At 39.5% G+C, this 18,470-nt stretch overlaps 1 protein-coding gene across 17 annotated transcripts in view; it reads left to right on the plus strand.

Annotated features, from left to right (window-relative positions):
• TENM3 (teneurin transmembrane protein 3) overlaps positions 1–18,470 on the plus strand; it is a 641,819-nt gene that overhangs the window by 609,359 nt on the left and 13,990 nt on the right. For all 17 annotated transcript variants that reach the window (XM_052779556.1, XM_052779554.1, XM_052779572.1 and 14 more), the window contains 3 exons: positions 11,462–11,637; positions 12,352–12,587; positions 17,568–17,864. In XM_052779556.1, coding sequence (XP_052635516.1) covers positions 11,462–11,637; positions 12,352–12,587; positions 17,568–17,864 — 709 coding nt within the window. The remainder of the gene's footprint in view (positions 1–11,461; positions 11,638–12,351; positions 12,588–17,567; positions 17,865–18,470) is intronic.

An 18,470-nucleotide genomic window follows, 5' to 3' on the forward strand; every position in this document is an offset into this window, starting at 1 on the left:
AAATTCAGCTGAAAATGGGTAAAAAGCTCAATTGAAAGTTTTTAATTGAAAGTTTGACGATGCTCAAGAGGGCAGATTATTCCAGAGAAAAAGCTGCTATTACTCATGATACTTAATGTGACCAGAAGAGCAAGGCAGACCTCTGAGAAGGTCCTAAGCGTCTTGTTCAGCCCCGCTTCTTCTGAATCATCTCACTGTCCCGAGTCACTCCCTGGGAGCCGTTGGAAGCTGAGCACATGCTTGAGGGGCTGTCACGACCCCGCTGCTCTCATTCAGCTTGCTCCACGACTACTGTGTGTAACTTCAGCCAGGACGTTATGGGGAAGTCCTTTGGTTGAATCATTGGCCTGCTGCCCTGCCAGCCTCCAGCTGCTTTGTGCTCCTCAGGTTGCTCGAACTGGTAGAGGCTGCTCTGCGAGGGAGGATCCCTCCAGGGCAAGAAGATGGCCTCAGCTGTCTAGGCAGCACCTGCTGAGGTTGGGTTGCACAGCTAAGGTTGCAGTCTACGTGCGCGCTGGTGCGCTGGGCACTCAGGTGATCTCTGACAGCCACGTAGTCCTTAGAGGTGGTTTAGAACAAATCGTGGTCAGCCCAGTGTCAGGCATCTGGGACCGGTCCCTCTGCCGTCCCAGCCCAGGTGTTTCTGCAGGCTCCTCTGTAACGAGGCAACTGTTCCTCCGTCTCACAGCTCCCCGGGAAGGTGCAGGTTGCATGTGCTCTCCTTTGGCCTCCTCTAACCCCTTTGGTTAAACTCAGGTAACTCTCCTCCCTTAGCCGTGAACGTGAATTAATTCCAATAGCCGCTGTTTCCTATCTCTTTCTGGCCTTCTCTCCTCTTGCCTTCCTCTCCTTCTAGGAGCAGTATCAGCAGGCAGAGATCTGATCCAGACTAAGATGCCTCCTCCTCCTCCCTGCAAATTCACTGCCTTTCTTCCATGTCTCTTTTTTGCTCCCCAGACCCTGCCCTCCTACTATGTTTTTTTACTTTCTTACCTTGTATCTCGCTCCTTCCCATGTCTCCCATCATTTCTCAAAGGCATGTTTGGCTTCCCTGCCTTTTGCTTTCCTAGCAGTGCATTTCTTCTCAATCCCCTCTTGTATCTCTTGACAGTCCATCCAATGTTTCCCTGGGCACTTCATGCCCTGAGCTCATTTGTCTTCTCCTTCCCCTCCTCCCTCTCCTGCTCAATTCTTGTCTCCAAGGGAATGCAACAGAAATCAAAGAGAGTGACATTAGCAAGCAGGGCCCTTACAAGTTTACTTTGCTCCCACAGTTAAATTAACGAGCTTTCCAGCCATTCTGGAAAGGTGGTGAAATTATGCAGAATGTGAAATCCTTACGATAATTTATAGACTAGAGAGAATCGCAGGTAAAAATCTATTTTCACTGTGTGCTGCAGAGTATCACCCCTTGCATGTTATGCTTTTATTAACAATGCATTCAGTGCTGTTTCCTTAAAACTCTGTGATGCAGAGTAAGATACTGCTGCTGGCTTGGACTTGTTTCGTTTCCCCACGTACCAGGCACATCATCTGTAACTGTCGGCATTAGGCAACAGGGAGCAGATGATATTTTGCAGTTTTCCTCCTGCTTCATCTTAATGCATTGCTTGTGACTTGGACATACTGAGATTTGGTTTGTAAAAAATCTGTGGAACTTATGAAAGATTTCAGTTAGATAAAAGCAAGTATTTAATTTTGATCAGATACAAATTGTTCCCCAATAGCAGTGTCAATTCACTTGCTCTTCTACTCTATATTAAGAGGTTCACAATTCAGTTTTCATAATTAATATTTCTATACCATTTCCTGTAACATTTGTGGGGTTTTATTTTCCTGTAACATTTGTATTTCTATTTGTGTTCATTTTTCTATCACATTTATGTTTCAGTAATATGAATATCTAGAAATGCCTAGTCTTCTTTTTCCTTGCAATTTTGGGGCTTTCATTCTAATTTGATTCTGTTTTCATACAAATACCAGAACTTTGTACAAAATTGTAATCTCATTTTTTGTCACCTCTAAACAGCGTTCTCTGAACGTCCTTGGTATCATAGTCCTTTTTAGATATTTGTATCCTTTTACCATCAACAACCTTCTGTACCTTCTGCTTTTACTGCTGCTGCTTCTTGCTTCATCAGTGTAAAACGTAGTGGCTATAAAGCGATTAACCATACTCACTAAAACAGGTTTGTTCAGCCAATTATCATATTCTTGCATTGAGTTCCATGGCATCACATGAGCCCTTGATTGCAAACCATGACTTACAAGTGCAATGTCTTTAATCTTCCCATATTATATTTACTCAAGCAACAAAAGACATATTCTCTTCATTCTTAACTGTCTCTGAACTGTCTTTTGGGAAGATTTTTGAGCTATCCAGTCCTTGCATAAGTGCCTCTTTATCCACATTGCCTGTCTCAATCCAGTATGCAATACATATATTTCTCTCTTAAAGCACATTTCAGGGACTAGCTGGTTCTCTGTTAGTCAAGATTTGGTGCTTCTCCTCTCAACATGGCACAAATTGAAACTCTAGGAGGCGTAACCCTCTGTCACCATTTCATGGAGACCCATGGAGGCAAGGCTGGCCAAGAGGCGATTAAAACACTTCCTTCTATTCAAACAAGCCAAGTATTCCCCCTACCCAAAGAGAACTTGTAGGGAAAAATATCAAGCTGACATGTTTGATTTGTGCATGGCCACAGGGTGAAGAATGGTGTGCGGTTTTTTTAAACCTTCGCGTAGATACATCGATACTATGCAGATATGTAACCATGTTTCATGCAACATGCAGTTTCTGAGAGGAGCTCAGTGACAGTTATGCTTGCTGACCATACTTACCGTGCTGCTTCTTTAGATAAGTAGTTACATACATTTTTTAAATTTCTAACTTCAAGTTCCTTTTACTAAGAATAGAGGTTATGATCTCACAGTTTTTGTAAACTGGAACTGTAATTCAACTTTACAGTAAATTTCATAATTATAACACAACTTGCTGTTATATACTGTCTTGTAAGACTTGTGCTGACAGTGGAGCACGCAAACTTGCTGTTTCAGACTCATCCTGCTTAATAACAAAGCCACCATGTTAAAAATAATCCATTAATAGATACCATTAGATAACAATGTGAAATTTTTTAGAGAACTGCAGTGTCCCCCCTAATTGCCCTGATGCCAGTAGTATATCTCGTCTAATAGACATTTACCCATTTCTTCATTCTTGAATGTTTACTGTTTCTTGTCCTTAGAACAAGGTTAAGTAATAAAAGCAGAACTGAGAAACCATTGAAGAGGTAATAATATCAAAATAGCAATGCTGAAGACACATATCAACATTATTACATCTTACATGTATGAGAAAGGAAGAAGTGCTTTGTTTTCTGTCAAGAAAATCAGCATGTGATGTCTCTGTGGTTTTGGAAAGCACTTAGAAGTAAGGATAGTTCAGCAAAAAAACAGTATTGTTCCTATTAACAACATAAATGTCCTGCATTGTCAATCCAGTCAGCTCTGCTCAGGCTCCTGGAAGTATCCGTTTCACTTCTGGCTTTTATCAGGGACTTAATAATACCATTTGTTCAGTTATTGACGTGTTAATATTCTTGTCCCATGTTAATTTTCTTTGTCAAACAGAAGTCAGGGAGGCTATAGCCAAGCTAGCTCACTCTCCTTGACACTCACTTGACTGAGGACCAGGTGTGGTGAGGGTGGAAGGGCAGCTCTGAACTGTACATGAAAAGGCGGCTCTCTCTTTTTTAGTCATGCTGTACTTGAACACACAGTTCAAGAACACATTTTCAAGCCTCGTCAAGAGATTTGGTCATCCTTGATGTCCCTAGTGAGGCCAGACTGATCAGCTCTTCAGGGAGCCTACAAGGCACATGCAGTTGGAAGTCCTACCTCATTCCCTCCAAAGAGGGAAGAGTCTGTCACTTCTGAAGGCTGCATTGGTTGGGTGTGACTCATGCTCTGAAGGAGTAAGAATATTATTCTAAATTAACCACAGAGCCTGAGTCTAGCAATATTTGTTTACCATCTTGGTATTCCACTGTCCTAAAAGAAAAAAAAAATACACCAATATAATTTTGTTTTCCTTTTGCTAAATTTACTTTTCAAACATAAGGCAATTTACTAAGTTCATTATGTCCACTTCTTGTAACCCTGTAAAAACACCTTCAGGGAGTTTTTACCTTTCAAAATTAAAAAAAAAAAAAAAAAGAAGAATTAAGGGGGAAAAAGCAACATTACCGCTTACTCTGCGAACAAAATGTCTGGCCAAGCAGACCAGCCTTACGTCCTTTTTTCACTCAAGGCCTACGCACTCAGCTCTGGCAGTGTAAGCAGACCTTACAGCAAGGGACAGACAATCTGTCATACAAAGTATATATACACCAACATTTCTTTTATTTGAAAGGCCATACTCTGGTATTTATATCGACAAGGCACACAGTTTATTTGTACAGTAATAGATGAGTTAAGAAGGTGGGGGGGGAAGTGACACAGAAACAAACCAGCAGCCTCGGGGAGCCCTGAGATTAAAGATACCAGGCGCGGGAAGCTGCTGCAGGGCAGAAGCTGGCTCTGCACACCCCAGCAAAAACCAGTCTGGCACCTGCAGACTCCGCGGGGCTCAGGGGCAGTGAATCCCCATTAGAGGGAAGTTGAAAAGCGGGGGATGAGTGTTGAGGTCTGGTAGATAAAAGCCTGGCTACTGTAATTTTGTCTCATCTTCGTAAGGACAAGCCCACTTCAATTGCTCTTGAATTGGCTGCACTCAGTTCAAAGGGGTACGTGCTGCTGAGGAGCACCCCCAGCCCTGGGAAGCTGCTCCATCCCCAGATAACCCCTCTCATTTAAGCCACACCACCTCCACCCCACTGCTCCCGGTGCATCCCTTCCCCCTTGCGCATACACCGGAGTTGTTCTTCCTGCTCTCCAGAAAGCACCACCATCACCAACACCATTTATTTGTGCAGGTTCTTGTGCATGTAAGGTGTGTGTCAGAAACGCGAGTTATGAAAGAGTTCTTGGGTTTGTGAATCCTTACAAAGAATATACACAGCAGTGCTTATTGCAGCAAACAGCACAGTGTGGGAGGATTGCAACACTGTACAGGAATGAGTGAGAAGTTTGGCAGTCTTCTGGCAAAAAGTAAAGAAGCGGCCCCAGCATGATAAATTCATGTATTGCTTCCTTCACTGCAAAGCACCGCTCCCCCCAAATACCTGTCTCTGGAAGTAATTTTGGATTAGGCTGTGCAGGTGGTCAATCTTACTGCAGCACAAGCACTGAACTCGCGCTTGTTTGCCTGGTTGTGTGATGAAGTGGAAAATGAGCATCAAAAACTTCTCCGTACAGAAGTGAGCGAGCTATCGAGAGGGAAGGTGTTGATTCATTTCTTTGAGCTCCCTTTCCAACAGACACATTTCCAGCAGTAATTTTCATTTAGAGTGTGCCTGTTGTTTTGCAGATGAGTTATGGCTGCCAAGAATGGCCCATTTAGGTGAATTGTTCACGTCTGGTGTGCTGAATGCCAGTTTACAAAAAAGACCAAAAACTATCCTTTCAACGTTAGGACAAAATAGACACACAAAAAAAGCCTCAAAAGCTGCAGTTACAACAGGAGAAGGTGAAAAGAGAAATTGTCAGTCACTTTCCAGCTGAGGAAATCTCTTCATTAATCCTGGGCTGAAAAATTCGTCCTGACCGCATTGCTAAGATAAAAGACCATTACCTGAATTATTTAACCAGCTGTGCAAACAGTTGCATAAGACTCTCCCAGATGAAAACGGCATAAAGACCCTTTCCCCGTGGAAGGCAGCCATCAGATAAAGGAACAGGAAAAGCCAACCAGCTGCTCGAATTCAAGCTTGAGTTGTCTGACACTTGGTTGAGCGGGACAGAGAAATTTAGCTGATACTAATACTTTTAATGCCCTTCCCGCCTCTGTGGTTTTGTGAGTTTGCATTTTCTGCCTGAATTCCATTAAAAAAAACAAGTAGGTAGATAAATTCCTGTCCAGAATTGGACTTTGGGCTGCAGTTTGCTTTAGCTCCTTCCTAGAATCACTCCTGCATGTATTTTCTGTAATTCCTATTCATCCACTATTTTCTCAGAGCTAGGCACAGCAGAAAGGAAAGGGAAAAGGAGAGGGAGAGGGAAAAGGAGTAGAGCAGGAAGGAAAGGGAAAAGAAAGGAAGGAAGCGCGCTTTTTTTCCATATATTTAAAATTCTGTAAGACTGGAAAGAATATTGAATTTTTTTCTCATGCTTAACAATATTCCAGATAAGAACAAAGGAAGAATGCTGCCCTTCTTAGACAATAGTCAAATTAAAATAAATAATTAAATAAATCCACTTGTCATAATTTACAAGCCTACTAGCATACATCAAATCGTCATTTATGACACATTTGCTTCCTTCTTGTTAAGCAAACCAAAACAATATTAGCAAGACATACAGCTATCTTATTGTTTATGGTTCAATTTTTAAAAAATATATCTGTTATATCTCAAAAGGAAGTTATATCAGGAAACCCAAAATATTAAACTATATTTGTATTGTGAATTCGCAAGCAAGATGCTAAACCTTTTAAGATGTCAAGTAGACTGTGTGGAAATAAAGGTATATGTGCATACGGTATTTCAATTAATACTATTTTTTAAAAGGCAGGTTATAAATAAGTAGTTATGGATCCACTGAAGTGTGTATTTCAATGAGACTAAAGAAGAAACGCCAAAAATAAAAAAGATAAATCATTTGTGTATCCATGCATCTATAGATCATTTTTACTTTTTTCATTCTTAGCAGGTTCATTCAGTCACTCTTCAGACAAATAAAAAGCAAAAACGCGTATCAAAATGAGGAAAGCAACTCAGAAATGAAGTAAAGGGAAAAAATTAACAAATTTCATTATGTTGAAGTTGAGAGTCTTTTCCTCTCTTTCAACAATCCACATAATGGTTAAAGATGGTCAGAACTAGAGCTCCCAGTAAGTTGCCATGCCCTATTTTAAACCAGTGGAGGACAGGAGAGCTCTGCAGGGGTGATGAAATGATAACAAAAGTGATTGTATGTGAACTATGGGTTTGTTTCCTTTTGATCAGCAAGGTAACGATTTTGTTACTGGTTTAGCAATGCAGTGATACCCTATCAAGGTGGCTTCTCTTTACTGTAGTTTTCCAACTGTGAATTCACTATTTGGGGGGGACTAAACTTGCAGTATGCTAAGTGAAAAGAATGTATTTGCAAACTGACACTCTTTAATGTTAAAGATAATGGTCTTCTGTGTAAATGTGAACTTCGTGGCCTCAACAAGCTGAAGGAGACATTTCATTGTCAGGTTAGGACAGATTTTTCAGGATGTGTCGACATAGTGAGTACACACCTAGAACAACAGCACACTGCACTTCTGGAAGTCAACTTTGAACCTTCTGTTCTCACCTGCCAGGAAGCAGCACCTTGGTATATAAGGCTTCCAGCGAATAGTTTGAAACAAGTAGGGTAATGTTCCATAAATTTTTTAGCCACTCTTCATAATTTGAGATGCATAGAGGAAATGCCTGATGTGTGTTGAGTGAGAATGTAACAGTACTTACCATTTTACTGTCAAAATTATACATGTCTATATTATGAAATGCATTCATGCCTCATTTCTCTATTACAGTATCCCAACTAATAGTATAATCTGTAACCAGTCTTTAAAGAAATGCATAATACACATTTGCACTGTATGCCTTGTTATCTGAAATGTGCAGGAACTGGCGTACCTTGCTCTTCAACCTGACATGTTTACAATAGCAAAAAAAAGAAAAAATTACAGGATTTATTTTGTTAAGGGAGTGTGCTGCAGAGGTCTGTGGAAAAACAGTATCAGTCATAACTTAGCAATTGGCTGTAGCAGCAACCTTTACTATACACTTCAGTTCTACAGCTCCCTATTTTATGTTGGAGTAACTTCTGATATAAAACATTAATAATGCTCTGCAAGTTGGGGTTGAGCTAAATGTGCTCCAAACTAAGATACAATGCACATGAGAAACAAGTCAGAAATAAAGAAAATAGGGCATTTCCATCAGTGACAAGGCTTACCAGGAAGTTATCACTGCAAAGTGAAGTGTCCTACATAGACTAGAACAGAAAATGGTCTGGGAAGGAATGTAATTAAAACTAAAGGAGATGAACAATGGAAGAGAGACTTCCAGCAGGTGAAGAGCAAAAGGTCAAGAATCTGGGAAGCTGATAATCATTATCTCTGAGAAATTCTCACTGCAGAAGGGGAGAACTATCTGGAGTGGCAGGTCATCCTAAAGAAGAAAAAGAATTTGATCTAAGGGGAACTTCAGCTAGGTGGTGGCAGCTGCCCCTGCTGCTGTCTTCTGTAGTTATTGACCAAATATGAAGATCGTTACATTAATGCAAATGGAAATGAGTTGATGGGATTAATGCACATGCGGTCAGGCCCAGTGAGCAAGTTCCTGGTTTAGATTCTTGAAAAGTTTATGTGCAACTTGCTCTTGAGGAATTGAAGAGGTTGGTTGAACGGCTTTGCTGTGGAGCCTGGCATAGGAGAAAGATCAGAGGGCTCTGTGGTAACACATGTGCCTGAGCTTGTGTTTGGATGAAAAGATCAAAGAGGCTGTGAAATGCCAAATATAGGCACTAGCCCTCTACACTTTAGATCTCACTCCTTTTAGGGCAATTTCAGTATTAGAACACTAGGCAGGTAAAAGAAATCTCTCAGTCTAAAACCGACAACCTTGGATGGATAAATTCACCTTGGCAGCAGAATGCAAGGATATTTGGATGTAATAAGAAAAATGGTAGAGGAATGCCCAAAGGTATGAGTGATGTTGCTATGCTAAGCATTGATAAGGCTTTCATTGTCGGCAAAAAGATATCAAGTATAAAGTAAGTTTAGGATTCGATGTGCTGTGAACAAAATGAAGGATGCACATTACAATCCATCATAAAATGGAATATGTAGTAAATTGTAGAAAGACCTATTTCCCTTCTTTTTGTTCCTGCCTATAAAAGTATGAGAAATCCTATTCTTACCTTTCACGTCTCAGTCACAGTTTCTTCATGCACTAGGACGCCTGAATCAAGCAATCGTGGCTTTTAAGATTCTTGCAGCTTTAAAGTCATGTTTTTAAGAACATGAATGTGTAGCATGATTTTTTGCTGATCTTTGAACTCTCCCCCACTGTAATAATATTAGCTGCTTATCTCAGGCTCATGATGTGCTTTCATGTATTCATGAAAGAAGAGACCAGTTCAGGAACCACAGGCACGGAGTCAAAAAATAATAATGTGGAAGCAAGTATGCGTAAAACAAGAATAGTGGTGTTTAGCGCTGCATACTGCAGTGAAGCCACACACTACTGAATACTACTGATGTGTAACATTTTCCAACTCAAGTGGTATACTCAGAAATATGATAATTAATTTCTCACAAATGTTGTGATAAGTTCTTCTTTCAGGGAAATCTCACCTTCTGCGGCTTTAGTAAGCATTGTTTGAAATAAAGACCAGTACTTGGCTACTGGAATCAAAGGATGCAAGTAATTCCCAACAAAATAATTTGATACTATTTTCAAACAGAAAGCGGAAAATAGAAAAGGACACTAATTGCACAATATACGTTCCCCTGGGAGTTGAAAAGGGAAGTTGCGCATGAAAATAAAATAAGTTCATGGAACTGAGGAATGAGACTGAAGGTCATGAATAGGCTAGCAGTCACATTCATGCACAAGGAACATTGGTATGTTTGTTTCAGTCTCCCACATAAACGCAGTATCTCGGCTTGCCAAGTCCAGTATGTGAAAAAGAGCCAAAATTAGGGCTAGAAACACACTGGAAGAAACCCCATTATCTTGAAATGTACTTAACTTCAAAAAATAAGTTTCCCCACTTGATTTCCCTGGCTTGCAGTATGGTTTCTGATTTTTAAACATTCTTTTCTTTTTCCTGTTGCTAAGTGAAAGTCTTATATAAACAAAGGAAATCAACTGTGTTAAAAGGATGGAAATGACTGTTTGCAAAAAGCTGTCAAATCTACAGAGTAAGCAAACTGGAAAAAAACATTTCTTAACCTAATCCTTTCAGTTACAGCAACGCTGTGCAGTACTCATGCTGTTCAGAGAATGTTAGTGTGTTGTGGGTTAAAACCAGAATTAATTCTCTCAATTTAAGAAAAAGAGTTTCTGTAGCCTCAGTGATATGCTTGGGGCTTTTTTGGGTTGGTTTTTGTTGTTGTTTTTGCATTTCTTTCCCAGAAGGAGCAATTTTGATGATAATTGTAAGCATGAAATGTCTAGCGCACTGTGAGGACCTGCAGGGTCATGTTCTAGTTACTTTAAGAGACTAAAGCTTCCTTCAGCTTCCCACTACGCAGTCACAGGAGAGGGTTGGAAAACTTCTGAGAGCAAACAGGTCATATGTGGGCCTGGAATCACCCTCTGGATACTTGTTTCTCCCCATTGCAGGTACAGGCAGGCTGTATTTCTAAACGAGGAGCCTCAGCTGAACACCTAGGCTGACAAATTGAGGCTGTGGTACGGGAAGAGCTAATCTTAAAGGCAGTTTTATGCCCTAAAGCTCACATAATGCTTTACCTCTCTATACTGGGACCACAATGCATGTTTGGATGTGAGCATGGTCTCGGGTCTTATACCAATGGAGTATACCTAACACAGCATAGGAAAAGACATGGTTTAGATGTCATAGGTCTATTTCATTACAGAAATTGTATCTACCTATTCATATTAAATGGATATATAGCTGTTGGTTTAAAGAAATGTCAGTAGAGCCAGAAAAAAAACATCTCCTGCATGGCTTATGCCACAATTCTCAAACTATGATCCACAGGCAGTTAACGAGTTATATATGCTAGCTGTTCTGATTTCCAGCTACAAGCAGCTTAAGTAGATTAAATATTACCCCAGATTCCTTCTCTTAATAATACAAGGGATGTTAAGCAGTCAGGAACAGGAGGGCAGGTGGTCTGCATAATCATTGAATAGGAAAGGCCCAAGAGACACTCTTATTAAGCTACCCTTTTAATGAAAAATTTCGAGGATTCCTACAGTAACAGCAAAATCTAGCCCAATAATAGGGAGTGAGTACAGAATGCTATGGAATTTAGCACCAATAAATATGCTGCCTTTGAAATGGAGAATTAGATGTGCAGCAGGATCTGGTCACACTTCAAAGAATAATATGCAGAGCTGAAGATCCATCTGTTTGCTCTTGCTATCACCATTGAGGCTCCTGTATGTTAAGCAGTCTTTTGACTACTTCAAAGCACGTTTGAAGTCTTTGCTGTGCCTATCCCATGCACAAAAAAGCAAACGCGCCTTAACAATATGAGTAGCTGGTATTGTTGTTCATTTTACTTGTAAATGAAAACAATTTGTTCCTGCTGTGTATCATTTCTGGACTCTTTTTTTTTTCTTAGCTATGATAGCGAGGGCCGTCTAACAAATGTTACATTCCCAACTGGAGTTGTCACTAACCTTCATGGGGAAATGGAAAGGGCCATTACAGTGGACATTCAGTCATCCAGCAGAGAGGAAGATGTCAGCATCACTTCCAACTTATCATCAATCAATTCCTTCTATACCATGGTTCAAGGTACTGTAAACAAAAGATTTCTCAGCAGATACTAACCTGAAAACTGTTGTCTTATGGTACAAGCAGCTCCAATCGGATGCGTTAGAGGGAAACTTTAGAGGCATAGTGTTTGGAGGAAGGGGTGATAACATACATGTTTTTACACACCTATAGAAAGAACAGTTCAGAGAAAGAAGGAGTTGCAAAGAGAGTAGAATTAAATATGTTTTCTAACCAAATAGCTTTTGTAAACAGCTATGGGAAGTAGTCAGAATACCTACTTTGCATTAAAAGGGAATCTTGGAAAGGAGAGAGAAATGGATTGAAAGGGAAATAGGTGTAGAAATAGCATGAAGTAAGATTTTTAGCTTTAAAATAGCATGTGACGTTCCAGCAGCCACATCCTTGCAAAAGTCAGTAGTCATAGTATGCTTAGAATTAGGCCAAAAATGCCTAATGAAAGAGCAGAAAATGTGTTTTGTGCCAGTCCAAAGAATATACTCTGAGGGTGGGATTTTCTTAAGTGTTTAAGCGACTTTGGAGATACGTCCCAAAGGCATTTGTGCTCTCATGTGATACAGATACTCTTACCAATCTCACCCTGGGTGTTTTTTACCATTGGGTCAGTTACGTGAAGTCAAGACGTTACATGCACATACTGCATAAAGTGTGCAGGACAAAGGCAGACTCTTAACCCGGGTAGGTAACCTGTGCTTCTCTTTTTTGCCTTTTCAGATCAGTTAAGAAATAGCTACCAGATTGGTTATGACGGCTCGCTGAGAATCCTGTACGCCAGCGGCCTGGACTCACACTATCAGACAGAGCCGCACGTGTTGGCTGGCACTGCCAACCCAACAGTGGCAAAGAGAAACATGACCCTCCCGGGGGAGAACGGGCAGAACCTGGTGGAGTGGCGATTCCGGAAAGAGCAAGCCCAGGGAAAAGTCAATGTGTTTGGCCGAAAGCTTCGGGTAAGCACGCAAGCATGTGTGGTATCTACTGCATTCTCATTAAGTGAGAGGAAATGTGAATACATTCCTGTAGGTATTGCCATCCAACAACCACAGAATATTTACCGTAGACAAGCTTACTGTAGAGCTGGAAGTACTTGCTTTTATTACTTCATTTATTGGCTGTTCTTCCTTATTAATTGCTCTTTTCTGTGGACTTTAAACTGTTATTGTTAGCCCGGAACGCATTAGAATGAATTGGGATAGAAGCACAATCTTCTGCTTTCCTTCATTGTTTTTGTTTCTGGTACTGAATTCACACACCTCATTTTGAATCTTGTTTTAAATTACTCTACCTTAAGTTAGCACAGTCCTAGGATTTTCTTTCTTTTTTATTTTAAATAAAATTGTACTAATACTTATTTATGGTAGAAAGGGTTTAACTGTGTGTGCATGTGTACAGCATATTCCTCTAACATATGTCTTTACCATTTTGTTGGCATTTCTTCTTCCTATACAGTGGGTGAAATATAAGTAGGAAGCAAACTATGATTTATGACAGCCATTTGGTAAAGACAACATAGATTAAGCGTTTAAAATTGGGTTGCCAGGAGACCATTTCAAGACCAGATCAGAGGTCTGACTTAGTATTAGAACTGAACCCAGTTCTTAAAAATAAGGCCTAGGCAATATGTCAAGTGAAGGTAAGTAATTTCAGACCACTCAACTTCTAAGATGTAACATGCCATTTTAAATCTTACAATATTTTATATCTTCCTTGGGACAAGAAAAGAGGGAATGCTGTCATACACCTTCTATGCCTCTCTACCGCTTGCTCTGCAAGAAGAATGGATTTTTTCCAAGAAGGAAGAATGACTGTGCACAGTAGCTGCTGCTTAAGAACAACATACTTGTACCTAGCTATGGCTGTCTTACATGCATAAGGAAAAGGAAGCCATGTTTCTGGAGCTCATCCTTGTGGTTCTGGTTCATAGGCAGGTCATTACATAGAACAGTGGAATAATATACCTGCCAATTCATTTGTGAAAGAAGCCCAAGGGAAAATAAAATGACCACACCAATGGCATTTGGTTTTGGCATTGAAACAAATTGCCATGAGTCCAGCTCTCAAAAGTGAAGCAAAATTTTGTCATTCAAGTGCAGAGGAGGTGAAACAAATGTCATGGGCAACTTTAATTTGGAAGAGTTAACAAGAAGAAAGGAACAGCACGGAAGACGGAATGATTTAACAAGATGGAGGGGAAAGTGAGAGATTATAGATTAGAATAAAACAGTAGTAATTAAAAGCGTATGCATAAATGGGAGAACTAGGGCAGGCGGAGAATATGGGCTAATAAGAGAAAAATGTCTCAAAAAAAAACGTAAAGAAACTTGGCAGCAAAGAAAAAAAATGGGAAGGTTTTTTGAAATTGATTTACATGGGAAGATACTACAGAAATGTCACTTGGAGTGGGTTCGGGGATGTAGGAAAGTAGAGAAAGAAAACAACAGAAAGAACAGGAATAACTTAGGAAGCTCATCATTTCCATCTACAGATATGTCAGTAACATTTTGCTGCAAAGAAGACAAACGTAGACAAAAAACAGTGACAAAATGTATTGCCAGTAAATATATATATGACACTCACTGCATTATGTGTATGCAGTATCTAACATTACAAAGTACACTCTCAGGTACTCTCTTGGTTTTCTATCTTGTATTAGTTCTACCCACTACTAGTATTCTTTATAAAGAAATTAATTAGGAATTACGTTACCCTCCCTTAACTCAACCATCCTCTGTCAATCTTACTTTTGTTAGACTTGTTTTGTAACTGATCGATAACCTAGTTTTGTCCCCGGACCTGTATGTTTGGTCTGTAGGCTGGCCTTTGGCAGAGGTCCTGACAGTCCTTTATATGAAAGAGTGGGTTTAGGGCATTTGTATTGAGGCCAGACAGACCCTCACTCACAAGGGTCTCAAATAAAGGAACTGGTATGAGCTCTGTCTCAAGGGGTGCACCCAGAGTAGATGGGTAACATAGATGAGGGAGCTCAAAGGAGGAGTTTGCTCTGCCTCCTCCTGAGACCTGACATGCTCTAAGCTCTGCAGAGGTCCCCAGTTTTCACATTACCTCTTGAATCTCTCTGTAAGGCACAGCAATATACCCCTACTCCTAATGGAGGAATTACAGTCAGATTTCATGCTTCTCATTGGAAAGAAAAACAGGTGTTAAAACAGAGCAGGATAGATGGACACCTAACTTACTGAAACGTAGCAGGACAGTAGGTGGGGACTGTCAAGAGACTCAGCTTTGTGTCATTAAGTGTTTCTTCATTGAAAATTTCCTGAATTACTATTTTTATCATAATGAAACCCAGAGGTTTCAAATATATTTGGAGTGTGGCTGTCTTAGCCACAATAAACACGTTCAAGTTTTGCTGTAAAAGCATTTTGGTAGCAGAGCTGTTGTTAAGAAGCACTTCAGTTGAAGGCAGTACTTTAGCTGACATATGTTATTCCAGCCCCATACTGTCCAATGAAAGAAGCTATATCACCAAAACTCGTTGTTATTATAATTGCCACCTGTATTACGAGATTATGCAAGCACAGCCAAAATTTCACCAAAAGCTCGCATGTCTGAATGGAAGAGCTCTGTCAGCAGAATCTGGAAGCACGAATCTGGCTGGAGAAAGAGGCATTTCCTTTCTTTCCCCTTGCATCCTGCCCTTACACAGACCAGACAGATGGAAAGTGAGAAGGCAAGGGATGTTATTATCCCATTTAGCAGATAAGGCAGTGAGACAGCCAGATTAAGTACTTTGCTGCAATTTACACCAGAAGGATGTGCTTAGCCAAGAAATTAACCACAATTGCTTGGACATCTGCCTTAACCATAAAACCACCCTTCCCTCTTTGCCAATTCAGAAATCAGAAGTGCCCATTCTCACTTCAGTGTCTAAGCCTGAGAGGTAGACAACAAAATTAATAAAAATCATAATTAAATGTAAAATAAGGAAGGGAAGATGGAGAGAAAGGGAAGGAGAAAAATCAAAGAAGCAAAACAGGCAGGGAGACACAGAGATGAGTGCAGGCACGTGTGGGAGAGGCTGAGAAATAAAAGCTAAACAAGATTTAAGAGTGAAACTAGGCAAATGAGTGCATATTAGATGTTGGAAAATTTAAATGAAAACTACCTGAAAATGAAGAAGTCCCAAAAAAATGACAAAAAGGAAGTGAATGAGAATGTTTCATAGTTCAGTTTAACCTACTTCTAGAATCAGTTTTGTAGCATTGATTTTTCAAAGTATATTTAAATAACATTTGATGGCTCATTAAATAGATAAAGTAGCTATTCTGCATCTGCTAGACTGTGCGTTCCTTACTTAGAAGATTTACATGAAAACATGATTTTTGTTCCTAAATTGATAGTGCAGATTGTTCTCATGCCAGTGATTTCATATTAAAAAAGAGAAAGGTAATGTAGATAGATAGACAGACATAAACAAAACTGAGCATTTGTAGGATTTTTTTTTTGTATTTGCCTGTGACCCTTCACTAGTACTTTAATATCTTTCATGCCAATAATAATGAATCTAATTTATATTGATCTTTTAGAAGCTTATCAGCCTTAGGGTGTAAGTACCAACATCCATGATGTATGCATTTTTGAACATGCAGCCCTCAAAACTGCAAAAATCCTCCAGTCATTTCTTTGGTCAGGATATCTCTTCTCTTATTCTTTTGTGAATGTTATTTAGCCATCTTTCTTCACCTCTTTGTAACGTATACATCGAGTACTTGAAAAGGAATTAAAAAAAAAATCTTAATACACCTAGCTGTATGTCCGTTTGTCCCCTACTTGCCAAATGTTAGCAAAATACAGTGTTGAAAAATCTTAGTTATCAGTGTTTTACCCCCACCTGGAATAACTTTAAAAAAACACAGCAGATACAGAAAGGGTTTACAGATGAACAAAGAAATCCTAGGGGCCTGTTTGAAAACACTAAAATACAGTTCAATGCAGAGGGTGAACAGAGAATTGCAAAGATACCAATGTAGGAAAAGAAAACCAGACATTTTCCTTTCATAAGTACAAAAATGAGAGCCAATTCAATGAAACTGAAAGTTAGTGTATTTACAACACTGAAAGGGTGAGGGGGATTTCAATGTGAAAGTATTGTATACAAATCACTATCCACCACTATCATTTACATATATAAAAAATACGGTTTTCAACATAAATGTATCTAGGCTAAGGCTTTAATTTCAAATCAAAATAGTTATAAACTTCAAAGAATTTATAACTTTTTCAGTGGTTCAGTAATCTTCCAGTCATTTATGGCTTTAAGTGGTCAGTTAACTAGGCAAAAGACATAATCCTCTACTAAGGATTTCAGCCCCATAAATACATTGCAGCAGTGGATAGTATACTGAGTTAAACTTCCATTTGATGCAGAAGGGGAAAGTCTGTGTTCTAAAAACTGTTTAATCTTAATTTGAAGATTTAACATGCTTTTGAAGATCTTAATTTTGTATTTACTGTTTTGAAAAATACTTGCTGTGGAGGATTAGGATTCAGTTCTTTCTTAGCATGATTGTTACGAACTGGACAAGCAGTTGCTGGGAATGTTTTGACAATAATTTGCTAGATATACTTTGGACTGCCTACAAAAGAAGTAGTTTGTTTGCTGAAACGGCCCCACTTATTACAGAAGTTTTCAGTGCACATCTTTCAGTATTTTCTTAACAGTTGACTAAGCATCAAGAAAGAACACATTGCAACAAATTCTGGGCCATGTCTTCATATAATGAGACCTTCTAAAGTAGATGCTAATATAGTGCCTTACATTTGTATCAAGAAGTTGCTAAAATAATTTACGCACACAGCAAATCAATCATTGTAAATGGTATTTAAAGAATAGCTAGCTTTGTGGAAATAATAGGTGGCTAGGGTTTGAACAGCATGATTTATTGTGTCATTTTGTTTGCTTTAAAAAGGTTAATGGCAGAAACCTCCTTTCAGTTGACTTTGATCGAACCACAAAGACAGAAAAGATCTACGATGACCACCGTAAATTTCTGCTGAGGATTGCCTACGACACATCAGGGCACCCCACCCTGTGGCTACCGAGCAGCAAGCTGATGGCTGTCAATGTTACCTATTCATCCACAGGTCAAATAGGCAGCATACAGCGAGGGACGACTAGTGAAAAAATAGAGTATGATGGACAGGGAAGGATAGTGTCTAGAGTGTTTGCTGATGGGAAAACTTGGAGTTACACATATTTGGAAAAGGTAAAGAACACTCAGTTTTTAAAAAATGCTTGGAATGTGCTGAAATTTTGCAGCATCTGACTGCTGCATACAAAGCAAAAATAGGAAGTAGAAGCACATTTCAATTACTCTAAGTATCAACATGTGATTCCTAGGGGAATGTTTTATACAATAGATATGTAATCACGCTGTAGCTAATTGCTAGGAATTGATGTGGTTTTAAATTATTTAGGCCACCGACTAACAAGAAGCATCTGTATTTACCTTTTATCTTAACACTTAAAACAAGGTACAGGGACTAGATCACTGCAGTGGAATTCAGTTGGAAATAAATTGTTTGTAAATTCTTCACTGTTGTTTTTTTTCACTACCAAGGAACGCTCTTGTTTCTAAATAGTTACACCTGTCAATTTGTACTTGCTATATGTTGTAGCATCAAAATAAACGATAGGCAAAAGATTAGGAATCTTCATTATATATAACAGTTACTGAATGATAGCTCTCCCTCTAGAAATATCTGTGAAAATCCCCCTTGTGAGATCTCATGCCTGCTATGCAAAAAGAGAATCCATTTCTTTCTGGGGTTTAAATATATTTCTGTTGAAGCTGTTGCTCAGCAGATACTGT

This window comes from Harpia harpyja, chromosome 2, assembly GCF_026419915.1.
Source record: "Harpia harpyja isolate bHarHar1 chromosome 2, bHarHar1 primary haplotype, whole genome shotgun sequence".
Taxonomy (NCBI): Eukaryota; Metazoa; Chordata; class Aves; order Accipitriformes; family Accipitridae; genus Harpia; species Harpia harpyja.